Below are 22112 nucleotides of genomic sequence, written 5' to 3'. Positions count from 1 at the left end.
CCTAGGTGATTTTCCAGTATCCTATGGTTTCCCCCAAGGCAGAGTGAGCTGGTCTCGTTATGGTCCCAAGACAAATTAAGTGCTCTGGGCCCTGGAACACATTTCTCGGATGCAGCTGTATCTCTTTTGCGGGCTGCCAAGGAGAATTCCTCGCCGTCTGCAGTGGCAGGGGAAGGCAAAGAGCACTGAAGAGGAAGCCAGTCTTCCAGCTCCTACTGCCAAAGCTATATCGAGGGTGAGTTTCCTTTGTGGCTGGGTGGTACCGGAGCTGCTCGCTCCTGCTTCCAGCAGGGTTTAAATTAATCGGGTTTCTAGGAGATGGTTCTTCTCAGGAGCCTCAGAGGCACCTGAATGAATGAATTGGAGCTTTGTGCTCCAGCAAAGCGGCGGAGCTCTGCCAGCAGAGCAGCAGTAGCCAGCTGGATTCTCCCAGGTGTCCGGGTGCGGGTTTCACTTGGCACGGAGCTGCGTGACCACTGTCAGCAAGCCAGCAGGCGTGGGGAAGGCTGCTCCCAGTGCCCGCAGCACCTGAGCTGACCCCAGTGAGAGCCTTCTCCCCCAGGGACGGCTCAGCTGGCCAAGGGGTGCGGTGGGGGCCCAGCAGAAGCATGCCTGTGGCTCTGCGGCTGGGAGCCGCTGCTCCTCGGAAAGGGGAACGGAGCTCAGTGCCTCTAGCACCGCCACAGAAAACGTGGCTCGTGTGTTGGCCCCAAAGCCCAGCTGGAGATGCTTCTTGGTGTGGAAAGTGGTGGGCATTGACCTGTCCCTCTGCTCAGGAAGGCAAACCCTGCTCTCACGGAGCTTTTCCCAGAGGCTGTCTTTTCATGTTGACCACTACATGCTGGATCTCTCCCTGGCTCCATTTAAAGGAGTTGGAGGGCAAGTTTGTGTTCTGTGATGGGGGCTTTCACATAGTCCTCAATTTGAAAAGGACTGGCCTAGCCAAAGGGCTCTTTCATCCCTGGTGCCAGTCACTCCATGAGCAAACCAGCAGCCTGGTCCCTCTTGAGGAGGATCCCACGAGTGGGGAACCCGGAGCCGAGAGCTTTTCTGTTCCCAGCTGGGTCACTGATGTAGTACCTGTCTCCATAGTGTCTTTGTGGTATTCAGCCTCCCACCCTTGCAGTGTGGATGCCCTTTGAATCCCAAATGGCTCACTAAAAACTTATTTCCCAAATGCTGACATTTGGGTTTCCATCCCTGCCCTGAGGGATGAACAGAGCTAATACCTATTTCCAAACTAAGAACAGGCCCATGCCCTCTGGGGGGTGTTGCGGGGGAGAAGTACTCCTCAGGCTGCAGCTCTTTAAGCATTGATTAATACTTTTTCTGCAGTAGGAGTGGGTTTATTCTGTTGCTTTTTCACTGCCTTGACCAAATGCAGTGGCTTGGGCAGGGCTGCACTTGCTACCTTATGAGATGAGTGGTGGGGAGGGATGGAAAGTGGCTCCTGCAGCCCAATTGCATGTTCCAGGAAATGTGTGTAGGATGGGCCCTAATCAGTTTATGGAGCTGGGCTGTTTGCAGGCTTCCTGCGTGAGTCTGAAGGGAAGAAGGAAATTCTTCACATTAAACCAAGCTGGAAATCAGGAACTGTGTGCTTCCTGTATATGCATTTTTTTCTGCAAATAGCTCAATGCTGCTGCTTGTATCAATGGTGCTCTCCAAAGACCTCTGCCTGCTTGCGGTGGCTGAGGGACATACTTGGAAGAGATGTACACTTCAGCATCTCCTCCTGGGCTTTCTGAGCTGCTGCTCTCCTGTAGCAGATGCTGTGGCTGACGCAGGTGTCCCAGGCAGGTCCCATGTGGAAAGGATGTTGCTGTGATCCAGCTGCAGTAAAAGCATCTGGCAGGTAGCCTGGGAGTGCCTGACTGTGAGGATCAGGCTTTCGGGCTTCGGGAGGACCGCGGGGCTCTACCTTGCAGCTCCCCTTGGCTCTGTGTTGGAGGAGGTTTTCTGCATCAAGTCCCGGACATTTCCACATGGACAAGAGAAACAGATGAGCCTCATCCTCTGCTGCATCTTCTTTTGAAATGCCCTTGTGGTTAACGATGGGATGGTCTCAGTGTCTCCATACTGCAGCCCCAGCCCTTCTGCTCTGCTCTGTCTGTCCCCTCGACCTGCCCTGCAGAACGGGCGGCGGGGCCTCCGTGGACCCCATCTGGGAGACAGATGAGCTCTGTTCTGCCCCCATTGCCAGGGGCAGTGAGCAGGCACCCTAATAAGTGCCTCGAGGAGGAGATCACCTGGCCCAGCCGTGGCTGCTGGCACCCATGCCATGGCTACTGGCACCCGGAGTGTGTGTGCCCAGGGCGAATCACAGCAGCCTTCCCTACAGCCCCCTTTGCAAGGGCTTAGGGCTGGGGAAGCCTCTCACAGCAAGGAGTGATTAAGTTTATCTTGCTTGTTGCAGCTTCTTGGTGTTGAAAGAGGCACTGGGGGAGGAGAGAGCAGAGTTTTCTAGTCGGGCTGGTGTTTGCTGCAGCTGTCCCGATTACTTATCAGGTGAAGAGCCTGTCTCGTAGCGAGTATCTACTCAAGGTTGCCTGTGCACAAAGCTGGTGGGGGTGGTTCCCAGCCTGTACTTGCTGTGGCTGGCGTCTCTTGATCTCCCCAAGGAAAACACAAGCACAGATGTGGGACTGCTTGCTGACCTGGGAGAAAAGGCACCAACAGCAGGGAGAGGCACGTGCCAAATGCAGGCAGTCTCAGCGTGCTCCTCCGCGTGGTCCCTCTCATGCACGGAGACGGGGTTGCTCTGTGGGTTTCCAGCATCTTTGGCAGCAGCGGCCACTGCCGTGCTGAGTTCTCAGTTCCCTCCTACAGCCCAGGCAAACTTCATGCCTTGGTGTCACCTTTTGTATTGTCTGAGGGAGAAGATCTCTGTGCTGTTGATGCATAAGGGCCTTTTGTGCAACTCCATCCTTTCCTTTTTCCTATCCAGCTGAGCAAGAACCTGCCTGTGACCTTAGAATAGCAGGGTCTGGAAATTCCTCCCATTCCCAACGTACAGTCATTAGATTTATCTGGACAGTGCCCTGTTTAGCTGTCTGCTAATCTCCTGTGGGTACTACAAAAGAGGTTTTTTTCACTTAAATAAATTTCAGGCTTGCAATAGCCCACACCAGAACAGCAAGATAGGAAGAAGCTTCTCCTTGTGAGTGGCTGTGGAGAGCAGATGCTAAAGAAGAAACGTGTCACTGTATTGGGGTGGAGGAGAGCTGTGTGGGAGTGGAGAATGAGCTGTCCGGGGTCGGCAGGAGGAGAGAGGCTGTCCTCCATCGGCTGGGGGGGGTCAGCTGGGCCAGAGGGCCCTTCTTTGTACCTGGCCACGCTGCCCCGTCCCACCAGGCTGCAGCTTGCCTCTGCACCGGGCTGCTCCCCACCTCTGTCCCTGCCGTGTCAAAACTGAGAAGGTGGCTGCAAAATGCAGTTCACATCTGCGGTGCCCAAGTGAATGCGGCTTCCCCCTTCCCTCCCACTCCAAAACAATATGTTTTGAAAGTTCCCTTTTTGGTCAGACCGAGTGTACCAGTTAGCTTTCAAGGGAACTGTCTCTCCCCGGCCCCAGCTATTTTAACCCAGCCAAGGGAGAGAGGAGCTGATCGAGGGCAGCCTGCGCAGCACCACCAAGGAGATGCTTCCCTTTCCCTCCCATTGCCCCGCGCTCCCTCCAGGGTGGCACAGCCGTGCCAGCCAGGGTCTTCGGTCCCCCTTCCCATCCCATTCCTTCTTCCTCTCCTCCTGGGGTGCAGCTCGCCTCTGTCAGAGCATGAGCTAATTGGGGCTTGAGCTGCTCGGGCTCTCTGGCTCGGCACTGAGATGGGTTTGAGGAGATGGGAGCTGTGGGTGCCGAGAGGGTGTAAAAAGGCAGTGGTTTGGTTGACAAAACAACGGTAAAAGACCTGCCTTAAAAATACACATAGGACACAGGCAAGAGATTGGAACATGCAACTTCCCCCTGCTCCAATGAGCTTTTGAAGTATTTTTAAAAATTGAGTGATTCCAGTCGGCGAAACTGAGGGGAGACCTGCTCGCAGGGACGGAGTAAGCGCTTAGCGGTATCGCCAGCCCTCGGGCTGGGGCTCTCTGCTGGGTGCTGCCTCCAGGGGAACCGTGAGGTTACTCGCAGGCTGGGACTTTGTTAGCTCCTCCAGCCGCGGCTTGCGGCGGCTTGCCATTCCCCTCCGCAGCCCGTCACGCTGGGCGCGTGTGACGGAGGGAAATGGGCAGCTTGAACGGTCTCAGGAGCTGGGGTAACTGTGAATACTTGACATAGGCAGAGGAGAGCCCGTCCCTCGGACATGTTGTTTGGCCTCGGGGATTTCAAGAGGGTGGGAAAGTGACAAAGATTTAATTTCAAAACAGCAAAACATCCCCCTTCACACCCTTGAGCAGCATCCCTACCATGTAGGGTAGTTGCCAGGGCTATATTTGTCCTTGGTTTGTTTTTTGGGGTAGTTTGTTTGTTTGTTTGTTCCCACCCTCCTGAAATATTTCCATCAGTCTCCTCTCTAAGAAGTGTAACAAGCCCTGCCACTGATTAAATTCTAAATATAGCCGTGGTATTTTTTTTTCTCTCCAATTCTTCATGATGTATCTAGGTAAAAAATAGCCTTGGCGACTCTTCAAAGGGGACGTGGGCCTGCTACGGGCTATATTTTTGTCTTGTCACCCTGCCCGGGTCCGAAATAAACCTCCTCATTTTTAATTAGCTCGTCGGGTTATATAATCCTGAAAGCTGAGGATTTCTGGGCTCAGCAAGAACGCACGTGATGCGGCGGGCTCAGGCGGATCGTGGCAGGCGAAGGTGGCGTGTCGGGGTAGGGGCGGCACAGAAGGAATCTCCTCTCCTCCTGCTGGCCCTGGTGCCAAGTGGGCAGGAGCCTGGGCACGCCAAGATGCTGTAGCATAAGGCCACCCGTCCGGTCCCTCTCATCCTAGCCTCTGCTCTTACCTTTCTTCCTTATTGCCTTATTTATTTTATTTCATTGCAGTACTTGGAGAGGAACCTGCTGAATGAGGAAGGGCCTGGTTAACCATGGAAGTTCCTGGGCTCCTTGGCTGTCTGTGTTGCCTTGAGGGCTGCTTTTGGTTTTCCTCTGCTCCTGGGAGAATGGGTCAGGGTTTTTCTGCCCTTGGCATCATCCTAACAACAAGTCGGTTTACTCCTGGCTGAGTGGAGCACATTTGTTTTCCCGTAGCCCAGGTCTGAATGCTTCAGCATTATCCTACTCCCATCATCCAACATGAAAGGTGGGAGCCAAATGATTCCCTCTGTCTGATGCTGTCAGGCGCTGGACTGTGCAGCGCCTCTGGCCCTACTGCTGCTGCTTTACTTGCTCTCAAAACATTTCTCTGCAGTGCCTGCCTGAGGACCACTGCTGTAGAAAGCGGCCGTCCTTGTGGTTTGCACCTGGGAGCCCGACTGACTCTTCAGGTTCTCATACTCAGAACGACCCTGGTTGTCCAACGTGGGGGCGATCCCCTCACACCAGCATTCAGCAGCCTTCGGCTCTTTCAGGGCGCTTCCCTGCACTTACCAAAGTGGCCCACCCCAGGCTTCTCTTCAACCCCTCCGGACAGATAGCCCAGAAGATGAGCAGGGCATGCAAGGGAGCAGCGCGTGTTTGGTCTACACAGCTTTAAAAACTTTCTAACCACCAGATGGAGCAAAGAAACTTAAAACAACCATGGCTGACGCTTTGGCCAGGGGCTGCCATGGGGCACGGAGGTGTCACCACTGCCCTGTGGGCAGCGGCTGGACCTGTGCCTTGCCAGGCTTTCCATTGATGTCCTTCTCTCAAGCCTTTCCCTAGAAAGCAGGGCTCAGGGTTGTCCTGGGGGCTGTCTTGGCAAGATGGCAGGTAAACGCAGCTGCACGTGCATTGCAAGCCTGTTCCTTGCCCTTTGGTCGTAACCTGCTGTACAGATTGCGGTTCCCGCTCCCCGGCACGTCTTCAGTCAGGGCTTATTCCAACCTGTGCAAGGGAAGGGTGTGCTGCCGTAGCAATGCCCGTTTGCTCTCTGAGTCGAACCAACCCCACCACCTGCGGTCATCTGGGTCTCAGACCAGAGCTTCAGTCCTGCTCCGGGCAGGGCTGGGGAGCGGGGCTGTCAGTATTGGCGGCTGCTGTAGCTTTAAAGCAGTGGAAACGTTCGTTGTTGTCATCTCGATGGTCCAAGCTAAGAGGAACTGGCGTGCTTCGAGAAGGGCAATTTGGTGAGGAAGGCATAGTTTTGAAGTGTTTGACTGGGTTGAAATCGGCAGGTTTTGGTGTCTCTCCTGACCTCTGGAAGAAGAGGGATGCAATACATCTCTGGGATTCGAACAGGCTTCTCCAAACCTTAAACCTCTAGTTTGGTGTTTAGCAGAGCTGGGCATAATCTGAATCTGAATTCTCTCAGTGCCAGGAGGCACACAAGGCGCGAACATCGTTCTTCCACTTCGATCGGTCCGCGGCTGCGTGCTCTGGAGTCAAGGGCCACAGCGCAGTCTTCCGTCGGTTTCCCCCTCAGGACACGACCGATCCAACTCCATCTCCTCCTCCTCACTTCGTTACCGATTTTCTCCATCTCCGCCATTTCTGATGCTCGTTGTTTCTGCAACTTTTTTTTTTTTTCTTTTTCCGGGAGGAGGTAGTTGGCCTCCTGCCCAACGCCCATGACTTGGAGGGCCAGTGGTTTTTCTGTCAGGGTGGCCTTCCCTTAGGCTGCGTTGGTTCGCGGCACCTTCTTCAATTTTATCCGGTGCACCCTCCAGAGAGGGATCCCCTATCCACCACCCAGGGGACGCGCCTTCTAGCCGTGCAGCCCCAGCCGAAGGTGAGCTGGGCATAAACCACAGAATTAAGGGTCTTCGGACTAGCGTGAGCGAAAATGGGCTGGAATTTCCCATGGCTGGTTTTCAGATGAGTGCCTTAGAGCAGCCAGCTGGTGATCTCGGGACAAATAGCCGTGCCCGCTGTTCGCACGTGGCCCCTCTTGTGTGATGAGCCGTCCTACAACCGCTCAGCTCCCGCAGCAGGCGCTGTGGCAGCAGCCAGGGCAGCCTTCCCACCTCCTGTTGCTCGCACTTCACGCGCTGGTGTTTGGGCAGTGACTCTGTCTCATGTAAAGGCAGTCGTTTCTTCTCTCCCCTTCGGCTTACACAAACATTTATCCCAGAAGAAGGCTCTTGCCTCAGTTGCTGCAGGTTTACTTGGCTCATGGCAGAGGGTTCTGGCAAGCGTGCTGGGGAGAAGGGAATACTGAATAGGTTTCTGCATGAAAGGATGGCTAAAAAGCATTGGAAAGCATGATGCTGTCGGTTAGCGACTACATGAGAAAGCTGAGACGTGGTTTGAACTCTGTGAAGAATCCTCACTGCAGCACATTAACAAAGCATAGAGGAAAGAGCTTGAGGAAAATGGCGCAGGATCTCATGCAAGCAGCTGGCCCTAGCTCTAACAGTCTGGTTTCAAACGATAAATGTCCTGGGGGTTATATTTAAGCACAGCCTCTTGAAGGCCTAATTGGAGATTTTTCGCTGGTACCGAGCAGACAGGAGACTTTTGAAATCAGCGAGTCTGGGTGAAGAAAACAGAGGTTTCTTCTTGCTCGGCGTTCTCCTCCCAGCCCCGCAAGCCCTGCGATGGGTATCTTGCGCGGTCACTTCCCACGTGCTGGTGGCAGGTCGGCTCAGTCGGTGACGGATTGCAGCGTGGAAGCTGCAGGGAGCAGGGGCTGCATAGCAGTTCGCAGCAGTAGCTCCCGGGAGGCACGGAAGATGCGTGTCTTCAACACATAGGCTTTGCTATCACGTACACCGCTCACAGCCGAAGGGAATCAAAGTCTGGTCTCTGTATACGGGGCTGAAGTGGTTTGGACATTGAATTTCATGAGAGAAAGGTTTTAGTCCCATGTTAGTTTGCTTCTAGTGCTGAGCTCCAAGGCCATACTGACAGAAGAGCCCTGTGGGCGGTATATCTAAATACATTAGGACGTATGTATTGTGGAAGGGGAAGACGCAGCTCCACGGAGAGCCAGCACAGTGTAACCTACTTTTTTTTTTTCCCCTTTTTGCTGTATCATTGCAGCTGTTATCTCTGGGATCTCTGATGTCTGACCATTGGCGGGTAGTGCTGTCTGCCTACATGAGCAGAGGAAAAGTGTACGAGTGTTAAGTAGGAAACCGGTGTATATTTTAAAACACAGGTTTGCACGGAAGTGCTGGCAGTAAACAAAGGAAAGTCCTGTTCTAGTTGTGAAATCGCTGATGCCCTTGATTGTTAGACGCCAGTTCAGCTCTTCCTTGGCAGAGCATGGCTTGTTTTTCAGTGTTGCTTTCAGCTTTGGAATGATGACAGAGAGAGAGAGAGAGGATGTGTTTTTATTCCTTGGATATTTTTTGAGTGGCCTTGGAAGAGTTTGCCTGTTGGCTGTTAGGGTAATCTCAGTAGAAAATGTCTTCTGTTTGTATTCTAGGGATAAGAAGAGAGCGCAAGTGCCAGTTGCAAGCAATGTCCTTCCCAGAGACAGAAAAGAAGTTTTTTGAGGCTTCATTGCTGTGTAGAGTCCTTCACTGGTTTCTATGAGAAGAGATGCAGAAATATCCCTGAAAGAGGCCGCTGAGCCCTCCTGGATGTATAAGTACTGTGCGGGGTTGGCCAAAACCCATGGTTTAGGATTGCTTTTCCAGGACTTGCATATTACTAAAAGCAACATTGCTGGGCTTAGGGAATGACCTGGAGAAATGGTGAAAGGATGAAAAAGCAGGGCCAGGAGCTCAGAGCCAGCACAGCCTTGTGCAGAACGGCCATGCTAAGCCTCTCCAGTACTTGAAGGCCCCCTAGGGTTCATGGGAGCTTAAAAGCCTTCCCTAGCATATGAACCAAGGGCAGGCAGCTTGCACGGGAGCAGCTGGTCCCCTCTCTGAGCACTCTCCTCCGGGAGCAGCGGTGTGCGAGGAGATGGAGTGTGGATTTCAAGAGCAGGCAGCAGTGCGCGCGGGGAGGCGGCTCTGGCTCCTGCCATTCGGCTGATCCTGCTTTGATGAAGCAGAACCACACAAGGACATGCTCAGCGCAGACAGAGTGTCTGCCCAGGGAAAAGCAAGGAATTGCCCTTGTGCAAAATCAGCCCTGTGGGCTGTCCCTCCTGTTGAAAACTGTTTGGGTTTGTGTGCAGGCAAGGGAGGAAGCTGGGACGTTGTCAGCCTGGCTGTTGCGGGTAGTTCTGATGCGTGTATGTCTCATGGCTGAGTGAGCATCTCCAGCGCTCTTCTGTAGCACTTTCGCTGTGCACAGTAGCATTTCTGTAGCACGAAAGTGCTACAGAAGTAAGGAAAACCTTACAGGCTCCAGCTGTGTAAAGCTGCGATATGGGGATACCTGCTGGAGAAGGCTTTTGATATTTCTTACTCTCTGACATCTCAGCAGTGTGCGATGCCTGTGTTCGCTCCAAGATGGAGTGAAAGTTAGTTGTTTCTGAATGCTGGAATCTCACCAAATCCACTGAAAACTATGGCAGGAACGTTGCCCATTTGAGGTGCCATTTGGTGACTGCTGTACGGGATGGTATATGTTCAGGATATTGTGGTGGCATTGTCATGGATGCTAAAACGCTGGCATGAGAAAGGAAGGATGACAGGTTCTGGCTGAACAGATGTCTTATGGCAGTTAACCTAGAAAACACTGAAGGTCTCCCTCTAGTCTGGACACCTCCATTTTGACCATCAAAAGAGGTGCAGCAGGAACAGCAGCTTGGGCAGAGGCAGTACTGAACTGAGCTGAGTGAAGGGATGATGGAGTGCTCCCGGTGCCCGGCCAATGACTCCTTGCATGTCCTAGGGCAAAACATTTTGTCCTTAGCACCTTGCTGCCCCAGCTGCGGTGTTTTGGGGCCCCTGCAGGAAGCGTTGTCCTGGGGCTGTTCCCACCAGCTGCATCAGGCACCCGGGGAGCAAATGGGAAGGCTTGGCACTACTGGAGGGTTGCCTGGATCTTCTCCATTAGCAGGAATTATGCCCCTGAGTTGCTCTGATTCTCCCTCTGGGGTTGTCAGCTTTTCCTCCTGACTTGGAAGTGAGCATCCTTCTTGAGCATGAGCTCCTTTTCCTCCTTTAGTAGGATGAGAAGCCCAGCTGTTGCTCTACGAGCCACTTGGGTGGGTACAAACCCTAAAAGTGGACCAAGCTCTGTGCTGTTCACCTCCCGCTCCCCTTCTTCAGGACCAGCCGGGCCCTGCGGGGTCAGTCCCCAGTCCTGCCCAGCATTTCCGAGCTCCCTGTGGCAAGACAGGACTTCCAGAACGCTCGGCTTCGCTCTGTGGTTGAGACTGTTGCTGATCTCTAATCTCCTCTGTGCCTCAGCTGCTCTGTTGGCACATTAAAGGCTAGCCGCAAAGCAACCATAATTGCGCTAAGTGTCTGTGGGATAATGGACTAAATACTCAGGATTGCAGAGGCAGCCACATTCCCAGCTATTTAATACCTTGACTGATGTATATTTAGTTGTTCGCCAGCCCACAGGAGGACAGCCTTCTGAGCTCTTGTTTCTCCTGCTGTGTGAAGCTGGTGATGCAAGGATGTTAAAGAACTAGGCAGGAGTGAGCCATGTGGCCAGTCATGCGGTTGCAGGGCTGGAATGATCCCAAGTTTGCTAGGACTAGGTGTTGTAGTCTTCCTCCCTAGCTTGCTGAGCCAAGAGAGGGACATCGGTGGCGGTTGTTGTAGAAGTCGCTTTCTAGTTCAAATAGATTCCAATACATAACAGTAGGAGCAAGGCCTGATGGACCCTTAGACTGCAAGCTGTGAACCTTCGCCTAGATACGCTGACCGTGTGCTGAACTCTTACTTAGCTACGTGAAGGAAGCCCCTGAAACCAGTGCAAACCAGGAAGATAAGGTAGCCAAAACCATCAGCAGAAGCTGCAGCTAATCAAGATAAGAAAGAATGACCTGCCTGGGGACTGGGAAATGATCCCATAAGGAACAAGAAGACCCCAGACCCTAATATTACCATTGGACTGAACCGTCACATGAGGGGAGGGGAACTTAGACTGTAAGGGTATAATTGCCCAGGGGTTCCTTTGTTCGGGGTCCCTCTCCGGAGGCACCCAGCTCGAGCTGCTCTCCACTGCTGCACCGCTCAATAAATTCACCTGGCGTACGTCGTGTTGAAGACTCTGCTTCGGGGAAACCGAGGGTCGAGCCAGGAGGGAGAAGAAGCGCCCGAGGGTGAGTGTGTGCGAGCAGGGAGTCGAAAAGGGGCACCCATCGGCTCAGTGGAGCTGCCCGCTGCGAAGGGACTGCGGTCCCAGCAGTTAAAGTCTCGGGCGGCGTGTGCGCGGCTCCCTGCATGGTGTGTGAATGCTCGGGCGGCTGCCGCTCCCTTGACAGCGGTTTTAGGCTCTGTTTGGAAGAGTGGAGTTGTCCTCTGTTGCTGCAGCCTTTGGCTTCTTGCAGGACTGAGAACACAAGTTCTTTCTGCCCAGGGGTGGCCTGAGGAAAGGTCTGTGTGCCTGAAAGCTTGTCTGCATTTTCCAATTACATCATCTGATCTAACAAAAGATGTTATCTCTCCCTGTAAACCGTGCTGTCTCTCCATGTTAAACCCCAGACCCGGACATGTTGAGATGCTTGGACCATCTGACTTTAGGCACCTGTGCTGAGCGGCTGAGACGAGTGTCCCTGTCTAATCAGGGGAGAGAGCTGGGTTCTGTCCTGCGTCACCCTTGGGAAGTGGCTGTTGCTCTCCATACCCAAACAAAGGGACCAGACTCTAACGCGGGTGCTTACAGCTATGTGGTCTACACGCTCCTGTCTGCTGTCCAGAAAAAGCGAGCTCGGAAGGGCTGTGTAGGAACGCTTCTGCCTGGGGTGCGGTTGTCTTTGGGGGCCAGCAGTACGTGCTGTTTAACGCGGAGAGCAGGGCAGCGTGTTTCCCCAGAGAGCTCACAGGGCGGAGAGATAAGGTGCACAAGTGAAGAGTTATGAGCCCCGCTTTGGAGGGCAGAGGAACCGAGTCCGAGCCAAATGAAGGGCCTGCTTTTTAAATTAAAATTAGAAAACCCAAAAAGCAAGCAGGGGTGCAAAGATGTTTCTGAGTATCTTGAAGGCTCCTCCCGAAGGAGCGTGGCAGCCCTGTCCCCGGCGGGAGCAGAGCCTGGATCCGTGAGCTGGTGCTCTCCCCTCCCATCGCGCTGAAGGCGATGACTGCTGTTTCGCTCGGCACAGGAGGCCTGGAGCAGGAATCCCTCTCGCTGCTTTGCAGGGAGGAGGTAGATTTCATTGGAAGCGCTGTTCAGACACAGCAGCTCCATGGGATGTAACTTTGCCCATTAGCCATTCTTTTTTCTTTCTCTTTCTTTAGCTTTGGCTGCCCATAAACTGACAGACAGATGTCGTCATGTACCATGTGCGCGTGGTGGTTACCCTCCCCAGTCCCCTTCTAAACACTCAATTCACAGCTGCCGGCTTTGTACCGATAAGAGAACGAGATGACTTCCTTTTCTTCTCTCCACCCCCACTCCCTTCCAGAATAAGCTGGGCTGGTTTTTGGTAAATAACTAGCTGTCACTTCTTCACTTGAAACTTTCCAGGCTCCACCACCTTGGCCAAGCCTCCTGAAGGATGCTGGAGGCTGGAACGTTCCTATCGGGCAGCAAACTGCCTTCTGCATCCTAGAGCAAGCCCTCCCCACCTCCCGTATCCTACGAATCTTACTGCCTTTTGAGCTGTCCTGTGGTTTCTGTGGACTAACGAATCTCTCTGCATACTCTGCCGGGTCAGGAGCCTTGACCAGTTATGGTGAGGTAGGATATCTGTTCTGTGTATGTCTAGCTTCTATTTTTAACAAAGCTGATATTTCTGAGTGGGAACAAAGCAAAGGGGAGAAGGCATGGAGATCATCGGTGTAGTTTAGATTGCACAGAAACGTTCCACTTGCGCTACAGAAAGATGTGAGCTAGTAACAGTCAGAGAGCACCTACGAAGGTGTGGGCGCTATTAGGGTGGTATAGTGATTAATGGCTTGTTAGCCACAGACTAGCAAATTCTCTGCAGCAGTGCAAGATTCTCCAGTGGAAACTACGCTTCAGATGCCTCTGCAGCACATGGGTGATGGTAACTTTCTCCTTGTGCTGGCTTCAGCACTGGGAAACAGTGTGTTAGCAGTTTCGTTTATATGATTACTATGATTACTGTTAATGTGATTACTGAAGAGGCTTTTGGTGCTGACTGCAGCCTGGGAGAGGTTATCCCTGCTGTGAGCAGTATGTTATTTTGTGATGTTATTAGATTTTTATCTTGTATTACCTTGTTAGCAATGCTATGTTAATAGTTACTCGCTTATCTCTTCATTTGCCTTGCCATGTCTCTAGCTGAGCAGGCTTCCATGTGCTGATAACTAGCTTGCCTGTGTTGGAGCATTGCAATTTCAAGGTGCTGCACACCTCGAGCTGAGTTTTGCAGGTACTTACAAACCGCATGAAATGACAACACTTAGTCAGAAGGGCAGTTTGTAAAGTCGTGAAGGTTATAGCGGGCGTGAGCTATAAAAGCAGCTGTATGAGAAAGGGTCTGCTGGAGTGGGGAAGGGGGTGTGAAACGATCCCTTTGCCAGGCCGGGAGGCACAGCCGGCAAGTGCATGTGTGAAGAGAGCAATCCTGTCTGCTGGAAACACAGGGAATGGATCCAGGGCAGGAACTGGGCTGTGTCTGAAGCCGTGTTTGAGGTTGTTAAATGCGATGGGATCGTTGTGCAAGTGGCTATGGCTCTTTGCCATGGAGTGTAACGTGGAGCATGCCTTGGGTTTTCCTTCCTTCCTTCCTTCCTTCCTTCCTTCCTTCCTTCCATGGGCGTGCAGAGGGCGTGGGCTGGTCTGCAGCACTCCGCAGGGATTCGAAGATGAAAGTTGCTACAGCCTGTTGGTAGTTTACATTCCCTTGTATCTCAGGAGCATCCCAAAGGCTTTTGCGCTAAGCTCATTTCAATGCCGTTCTCTCATGTGTTGCAGAAGTGACTGGTTTCTCAGTTTCTGGTCTCTTCTTGGGGTGTGTTCTGCTTCATTGGATCATAGCGAAGCAGCTAAACAAATACTTTTCTGCTCCAGGAGGAAGCCTGTCAGTCAGACAACAGCTGGGCAAGTTTCGGTGCTGGCTGGTGATATGTATTTTTAATGCCCCAACTGTCTGGCAGGTGGGCCTGCAATTTAATTTTAACTTGCTTTATGAGAACAAAACCATCTGTAATGCACAGGCCAGTAAACTTCCATGAATGCAGGGAGTTCAAAAGAGATTTCTCCTACTGTTAGACCTTTTGGGACTAGTAGGTAAGGCCTTCTCTGGCTGAGGTTAAGGTGTAGGTCAGTGTTTATGGTGGTCCTAACAGCTGAATACCCTTTGAGTAGAAATGGCTGATTCAAATATAAGTTTGATTCAGAGAATTAATTCAGAAAATTTGAAAACTGCAGCTGAAAATAACAACCTCGCACATGTTTGGGGTTGATGCATTCAAAACAGCTTGAGGGACTTAGCTACACCTTTTTTAATTAAGAGAACATGGGTGTAAATCCTCTGGGCAACTTGGAAGAGCCCCAGCTGCCAGTTTCCTGCTGGTGCAGGTGAGTATAACTGGGTGTTGAAATGCACGTTGGCCTGATATAACTAAGTCTGCCTCTCCCACTCTGTGGAACAGAGAATTGTCAGGCAAAATTTGTGTCTTTTTCCCAGCAGTTTTGGTCTCGTGCTGTGCTGCTTGTCCTCGGCCTCCGTGTAGCATGGCCTAAACCCAGGCACTAAACTAGCAGCGGGCTTCTTGCCCGCCCCCGTGCTAACCCAGGTCTGGCTGTGCACACTGGAGAGGGCTTGCCAGCAGCTGGGTACTGGGCAGGAAGGGGTTTTGCTCCTGAAAGCACCCATTGGACTTGCGACTGCTCCCGGATCTGCGCAGGCAGCGTGGAGGTTGGGGTAGCTGTGGGTAAATCACTTGGGTAGCGTTACCCAGCCTAACAGTTCCTCGCCTGCTGCACCCTGCTGTCCTCCTGGAGCAGCCTTCTGCTGACCTCCCAGGTGCCCTTAGTTCCTGGCTGGGAACGTCTGTAAAGGCACCCGGTGTCTGAAATCCTCTGCTGCCCGTGGGAACATGCACCATTTCCCAGGGTAGCAGCTGATGCCTGTTCCAGCCTCTTGCGGTCTTTTCTTCAAGTCCCATCAGTTCTTCTCTGCAGATGACAGAGAGGTGCTAATCTGTGGTCTTCCCTCCCCAGCTACTTCACACCTGGATTTTACCAGCTATAAATTGTAGCGATAGGCTGAGAACCAAATCCTTCGCTGGTATGAATGATTCAAAGGGAGAGGTGGCAGGTTTAGGATTTGTCCTTTATCAAAGACTGTCCTCTGAGGAAGGGTGGACAGATGGCTTACCCTGCGGTCTCTGCCACAAGCCTTTTCTACACTAGTCATGGAATTTGAGTTAAAGTTTGCATAACACCCCTCTGCCCCAATCATGTGGGTATCCCATAACCGACACGCATTCCTGCAGTGCAGAGGGGCTGTATTTGTGTGCGTAGTTTATTTCCTGAGCAGCCAAGCCAACATTTGAGGTGGCCATGTGTTTAAATCAAATGTACAACGAGTGGAAATACTGTGTCTAATTTCAGCGCTCAAGAATGGGAAACTTCATTGACAGATTTACGTGTAGAGGTAAGTGTTAACGTGCCAAGTCTGCTGTATCCCAAGATGCTGAAATACTTTGCGCTAGCTTGGTTGTGAATTTTGCATAGCCCTTTTGGGGAAGCAGAGGGGATATGGTTTAATGCCATACTGCAATGTGGTGGTAGGGCAGTCCCTTCTGACCTAGCACCCTGAGGCAGAACAGGGCTTGTTTTCTCCTACTCTCTCTTTTGAGTCAAACCTCTGTGGGATACTCCCCGTGCTGCTTTCCGATATCTGGCTTCAGGTGCAACTGGAGAGACCGTGCTACTCCGGCCAAGAGGAAAAGTTGACAAGATGCCACATCTGCCACCTCCCAATACAAACTATGGAGATGCAAAAGTGAGGCCTGAAAACCCACATCTTGCAGAGCACGCTGAGACTTCGCTTTCTGCAAAAAAAGCTACCTTGGGGTGTTGGTGGCCCATGCTAGGAGGGCTCCGCTATGCCCAGAGAAACTGAGCGCAGGGGAAACCTTTTCACAAGGTGTGCTCTTCTCTTGGCTGTTGCCTAGAACTAGCTGAGTCTACAGTAGTATCTTCGAGATTTGACAGGAGTTGGTCTGTAAATGGCTGGTTTTCTTTGGCTGTTATGGCTCATATGCCAGTGCTTCTACAGTCTTCTTGCTGATGTGACTCCGTCCTCAGAGTGCTCTGACACGGGCCTGTTGATAACACGTGTGAATTGGTGGGGATAGGCCCTTGTGGGATAGATAACCGTGTGATGCTCTAAAGAAGGAACTCTTGCATCCAAGCAAGAGCGTGTAGTATCTTATTTTGGAAGTGAAAATGTAAGTTTGCAGTTGTGGTGGGAGGCCAAGCTCTCTAACAACTCCTCCTTCCTTCCTGCCTTCAGTTTTTGGTTTGAAGCATCTCTTCCTGTGGCTAGAGAGGACCAGCTGGAGCCCGATGTTTGACAGTGTCCTTCCGTGGCTATAGTTAGGCATGCTGCATATGGTAGCCACAAGGCAATGTGGGTGCAGGAATACTCAAGCATAAAGGCAAACAGGCACACTCCGTTTTGCATTGATCCACTGTCTGTCTCCACAACGGAGTGGAATCATCAGTTAGACTTTTCTCTGATGGGTGGTGAATGTCCCCTGTACCACCACTGTGTCCTAACGCTCACTCTGCACCCTTTGGATAGACTCTCCTGGCTGCGTGAGTTGGCCAAAGAGAAACCCAGAGCTGCTGCTTCTGCAGCCAGCCTGAATGAAAGCGCAGCACGCTGGGTATTAGGATGTTGTTGCAGGAAGTCTTTTTTAGCGAGGGGAGAGCTTGAGCACTATATGCGCTCGAGTTTTTACAAGCTGTTGCTCTAAGGACTAGAGCTGCTAGACCAAGTGTTGGCAAAACGCTGGACCGTGAGTGACGGTAGACCTTCAAAATGACACAGGCATAATCCCTCTCGTATCTTGTAGGTGGGCGCGAGGGTGCAGAGCCCCTCGTCTGCTGCGGCCTCCCGGGGGGCTGCGGGAGGTGGCCTCGGTGGGGCTGAAATGACAGCGGCTGCTCGCTGACATGCGGTGAGGAGGAGACAGCAACGCAGCAGGCAGGTGCCAGTCCCTTTCACATCCTTTATGTGCACCCATGCGGGCGTGTAACGCAGCTCAGCTTCGCTCTGCAGCTGAAGGCCAGGTCACACACTCATGCTCCGGTGCCCCACTGTTTGCTCTGGTCCTGCAGAGCACGCTGTCCTTTTTGTCAGCAGATGATGTATTTTTGTGTCCTGGATCTTAATTTTGTCCATGGTTTCCTTTCCTTGTCACTGCAGGGCCTTTGTCTGGGGAGTGCAAGACGTGATGGTGAAAGAGGTTTTCCATATCAGCAGTGCGGGACGGGCTGGGAGGAAGTCCCTACGATAGGCAGAGCCTTCCAGCGCTCTGGCTTAACGTGTGTGCAGGCCTGGGGGGGGTCAGGCTCTCTGCAGCCACTTCAGCTTGGATATGGCCTAGACTAGTGTTGACTGCTGGAAGGATCACCGAGACAAGTAGCTGTGAAATCAGCATCTCCCGTGAGCCGTCCTCCCTTTTAGACCTGCTGATCTTCTTCCATCTTTCCTGAAGCCAGGGTGAGCTGTGGCTCTAAAGCTAGAGCTGAAAGATCCAAATAGAAACGCCATTGAAGCAGGTGTGTGACTAAACGAGTGTTAGAAATGAGGCAGCTTGTGTGCCAAAGGCCCTTGCTGAACTGTCAGCAGGAAATCATCCTTGCTTTCCCGCAAACAGCTGAACATGGATGCAGAAGAGGCGTGCTGATGGGCCGCTCTGCCTGCAGCGGCTGAGCTGCCGGTGTCCGTGCCCGTGGCTGTCGTGGGCTGGCTGGGAGAGTCTGCAGGAGGGCGCTCAGCTGAGGTGCTTCGTGGCACAGCCTCCCGCCTGGCAAGCGCTTGTTCGGGTCAAAAGGAAAAAGATCAATGTGGCCATCTCTTATCTCCCTGCCGCCTCCCCGTCGCAAGGCTGTCGTACTGGGTATCTAGTGAGAAGGGTACGAACATGATCTTTTGTCTGTAAAGTTCACCCAGGGCTTCCTTAACACAGAGAGTGAAAACCATGTGCGGCGCACCATGAATAGAAGTATTCTCCACAAAGGGAAGGTCTGCATTTGCCGTTTCTTTATACTTTTCTGGCTTTTCTTCTGGAAATGGCTATTTTCGAGCTGTTGACCTGATTATTTAATAATCTTGGGCTTCCCCAGAGAGATGACAGGTGACCATGTGATTGCATTTTGACTCTTTGCCTCTTAGATCATCGCCTTTTTAGAGAAGTGAACTTGTACTCCCAGACTTTTCTTTTCCCCCAGCGCTGGTGCTCTGGCCTGCGTAGCGCAGAGCTGGTTTCACAGAATGGGCGGTCAGCGATGGAGACCGGGCTGAGGGAGCCATGGCGGAGCACAAAGATCACTGCGAGACGCCATTGGCAGTCAGTAGGTCAGCCCACAAGCTTTCAGTCCTTTTCAGGTTCTTTGAACCATGTGTTGTCCTTCCAGGCTGATCAGCCTTAATGGAAATTAGGCCCAGCTTGGAGGCTGCATTTCATAGGAGTGTGAAGCACCAGTCCTAGTCCTGGTCTCACTGGGTGAACTTCAGCAAGCCACGCTACTGCTGGCATCCACCGTCCTCTTCTTCCCAGGCTTCACGTTGTGAGATCCTGTTGCAGGGACTTTGAGAGCTTTCTGCAGCATCTGGGGCTTTGCTTTCCACTCTGTCGCAGTGGGGCTTTGCTCCTGATTGTGACTATGCTATAAAGGGAGTTAAGATGTAGAAAAGAAGTACCTTAACGTGCTGGAATGAAGGGCTTCTGTGCTTGCACTTGTCACTGCAGGCTTTGAACCTGAGGGCAGCTCAGAGAAGGACTTGGCTGCACTTCTCTCCATCCAGACTGGGTCGTGGCTACACGGTAGCCAAGTTAGCGAAGGGGAACGTTGTTCCTGCACACAGCGGGAGCAGCGCTGTCTTGGATAGCGTAGCTGCTACATCTCCGAGGTTAAGTGGCCAGTCACTGGCTCCAGAGATGAAGGAGGGCATACTGTAGCTGTGTGCTTTGGTTTGTATTAGTGAGATATGAGAAAAGAGTGGGGTCTATTTCTGAAGTGGAAAGAGGATCAGTCAAAATGCTAATTTTAACAGTTTCACATTAAAGCAGAGAAGCAGAGCGAACCCTTGCAGACTTTGCAAAGCAGAGAGTCTGGGACCGCAGAGAGATGCCAGGTCCTCTGGATGATGTGTTTGCCTGTGCATCCATCCCAGGCAGAGGAACTGATGCGTGGCCTTAACTGGCTGCTATTTAAGTGACAGGAGTTTTTCGTGGTATTTGTCCTTGGAGTGATTTCTCTCTGTTCTGATGTCAGCCAGATTTAACAAGCTATCTAGTTTCTTAGGCAAAATCATTGCTTTAGGCACCTAACCAACTTGAAACCCTTCGCTAAGAGACTGTGACAGATCATGACTGTGTTGCTGCTGTTCGGAGGTGGGGGAGATGGGGCGGATGGCTCAGAAGGTGAATGAATGGGACAGTGCGTGAAAAGAGGAAGACGTGCCAATGGCAAGCATGGACTAGAATAATTTATCTAAAGGGACTGAATCATAGGGAGTAGACGAGTGCAGAATCTTGCATGTGTCAGGGAGATAGGACAGATGTGAATTTATATTAATTAACAATTAATGCCAGCTGAGGCTCCAGAGCCAGTAAATGGAAACTGTCTGCACCAGCTCCCTGCCAGGAGGGTGTTGCCTGCTCCTATGTGTGTAAGGCCTGCAGGAAAGAGCTCCTGGGGTGCTTTTACTGCTGTCTCTGGGTTTTGTGTGTGTACTCTCCTCTTCCAGTTTCAGCAAAAGCCACCCCCTGCCCCAGGATGGCAGCTGTGGGTCTGTCCAGCCACCTTCCTCAGGTCTCCAGGGGCAGGACTGAAATTGGAATTAAATGACAAAGTCATAAATCTGATCTTACCCACGTAGTCAGAGGCCACTCTTAATCCCTAGCTAAAACCAGTTTCTTTGAAACCGCTCTGCCCAGTGCACTATCTTGCAAGCGACACCTATGCAAAAGCTTTTCTGAAGAGCTGGGTATGAAATTATTTCTGACTGTAGCATTTGAGTTTGAAACCAAAACGTGGGTGGTGAATTAAAACCCCTCTTTGAATGTGACATAGAGGAGCATTGGGTACGCTGCCGCTCTGCAGCTCGAAGCAGCTCTGCCTTGCCTTTCGTGAAGGTCATCATCTAATAGGCAGAGATGTAGGCTGAGGTTTCCATTGCTGCAGCCAAAGCTGTTTCACACCCACTCTGCACAAGCATCAGCGGCGTATCCTGCAGAATGGCAGCGGGCTGGGGCTGGTCTCACGAAGGACTGGCCCAGAGACTGCTGAGTGAAATGGAAAAGTTGCCCCTGCCTTGATATTGAGCTCTGACGTGTTAGCTGGCTTGAAAAGCTGCCGGGAAGGCAGCGAATGCTAGGAAGGGAATGTGGTTTTCCAGAGACACGGAGAGGAGGGCTTCCTCTGGGGGTTAGGGCTTGCTATCTAAACTGCCGCGGCGGTGTGAGCAGTTCCTACAGCAGTTTCAGCGGTGCAGCAAAGCATCAAGACTGAGCGGTGACGGTCATCCTTCGTGCCAGCGTTGGCAGCTGTTGCAAACAGCACCAGGGGCTTCAGTGGGGCTTGCCAGTGGGCTAGCAGCCTGGGCTCTGGTATGCAGGACCAGGGCTCTGGGTTTTGTGTCTCTGGCTCTCCTGCTGCTTTGCTGGGCCTAGGTGAGACCCTCTCTGACCTGAGCCTGGCAGAAGAGTTCTGCAGGACCCCGCCGTGCGTAATGCGCACAGTCAGGCTAATCGGCACCCCAAAGCTGGCTGTGCCCGCTGCTGTCAGGTCACCAAGCCTCCGCCGGACTGCTTTGCCTCGTCTCTTCTCTCCGACATAGTGTCTGCATTGTTCTGGTTGTGTTTGCTCTGGGGAAGTCCCTCCGTGTGCACACATTCACTAACCATGTGCCTTGAAATTGAACGGGGGAAAAAGCTGCTGAGCAAAACCCCGGCTCTTTTCACAGGGTGTCAGTGGAAACCTGGCCTTTCTCGAGGAGGTGGGGCTGGTGGTTGGAAATGTGCGTGCATCCTCAGCCTAGGCTGGCCGTTGCACGCAAAGGGGGCTGCTAGCATCAGCTCTTTCTTGCGGTATCTAAATCCCATGGGGCACATCAGCTGGTTAAAAGAGAAGTCTACAAAACCCTGTGAATAGCTACAGAGTTTGCCTGCAAAAACTACCAATCTGCCTCTCCTGAAATGAGAGCTTGACTTGTGCTTTGCAGCAGAAAAGGGTCTCTGGCCTGTTCCGACCCAGCACGCCTTTTCATCCTTGCTGTTTAATATTGTTCTCTTTTCACCTGTTCAGCCATTGTCCAGCTACGGGGTAGGGGTGGGGGTAGCTGGTTACTCATGCCAAAAGCATGGCAGGGTTTTATCCTGCTTCCCTGCTCTTGTACAATTACTCTGAGATCCTGTGTTATTTTTATTGAAGGGCTCGTCAAGAACCAGGAGACCTCGATGGCACACGAAGTCTGGGTTGTGCTGCATGACCCAGGCTTCTGTGTCTCTCTGTCCCAGATTTATCCCTGCAGTCTTTCTTTGGGTGTCAAAACCTGTTGGCAAAGGGGCATGGAGCGGCTTGAAGGCACTCTGCCCTGCCTGCGTGAGTGACCAGGGGAGGCTGTCGGAGGCTGGAGGCACCATCCTCCAAGAGCAAACCCCCCAAGTTCAGGGTCAGGGCCATCTGCTCTTTGCTATTGCTTGTGCTGTTCCTTGTCCTTAAGTGTTGGAGTAAACAGCACTGCTTGTGGGAACAGGCCAGACTTTCTGCACAAACACCTTGTTTGCTTTGAGTTGGCTGTTTGTGCTAGTGGCGAGAACTTGGTTTGTGCAAAAGTTG

The 22112-nt window shown here is 52.2% G+C and overlaps 1 protein-coding gene across 2 annotated transcripts in view; it reads left to right on the top strand.

Annotated features, from left to right (window-relative positions):
- Window positions 1-22112, top strand: part of LOC309598472 (tyrosine-protein phosphatase non-receptor type 11-like) — a 59879-nt gene that overhangs the window by 5852 nt on the left and 31915 nt on the right. The window contains exon 1 of one of the 2 annotated variants that reach the window (XM_082329099.1): window positions 12543-12797. The exons of the other annotated variant lie outside the window; for it this stretch is intronic. Coding sequence (XP_082185225.1) covers window positions 12790-12797 — 8 coding nt within the window. The 5' untranslated portion in view covers window positions 12543-12789. Of the gene's footprint in view, window positions 1-12542; window positions 12798-22112 lie in introns of those variants that run through there. 2 annotated transcript variants of the gene reach the window in all.

Source organism: Platalea leucorodia (genome assembly GCF_965183815.1).
Source record: "Platalea leucorodia genome assembly, chromosome: 17".
NCBI lineage: Eukaryota > Metazoa > Chordata > Aves > Pelecaniformes > Threskiornithidae > Platalea > Platalea leucorodia.
The sequence above is the reverse complement of the archived record's forward strand: the minus strand, read 5'-3'. Positions and strand labels throughout refer to the sequence as shown.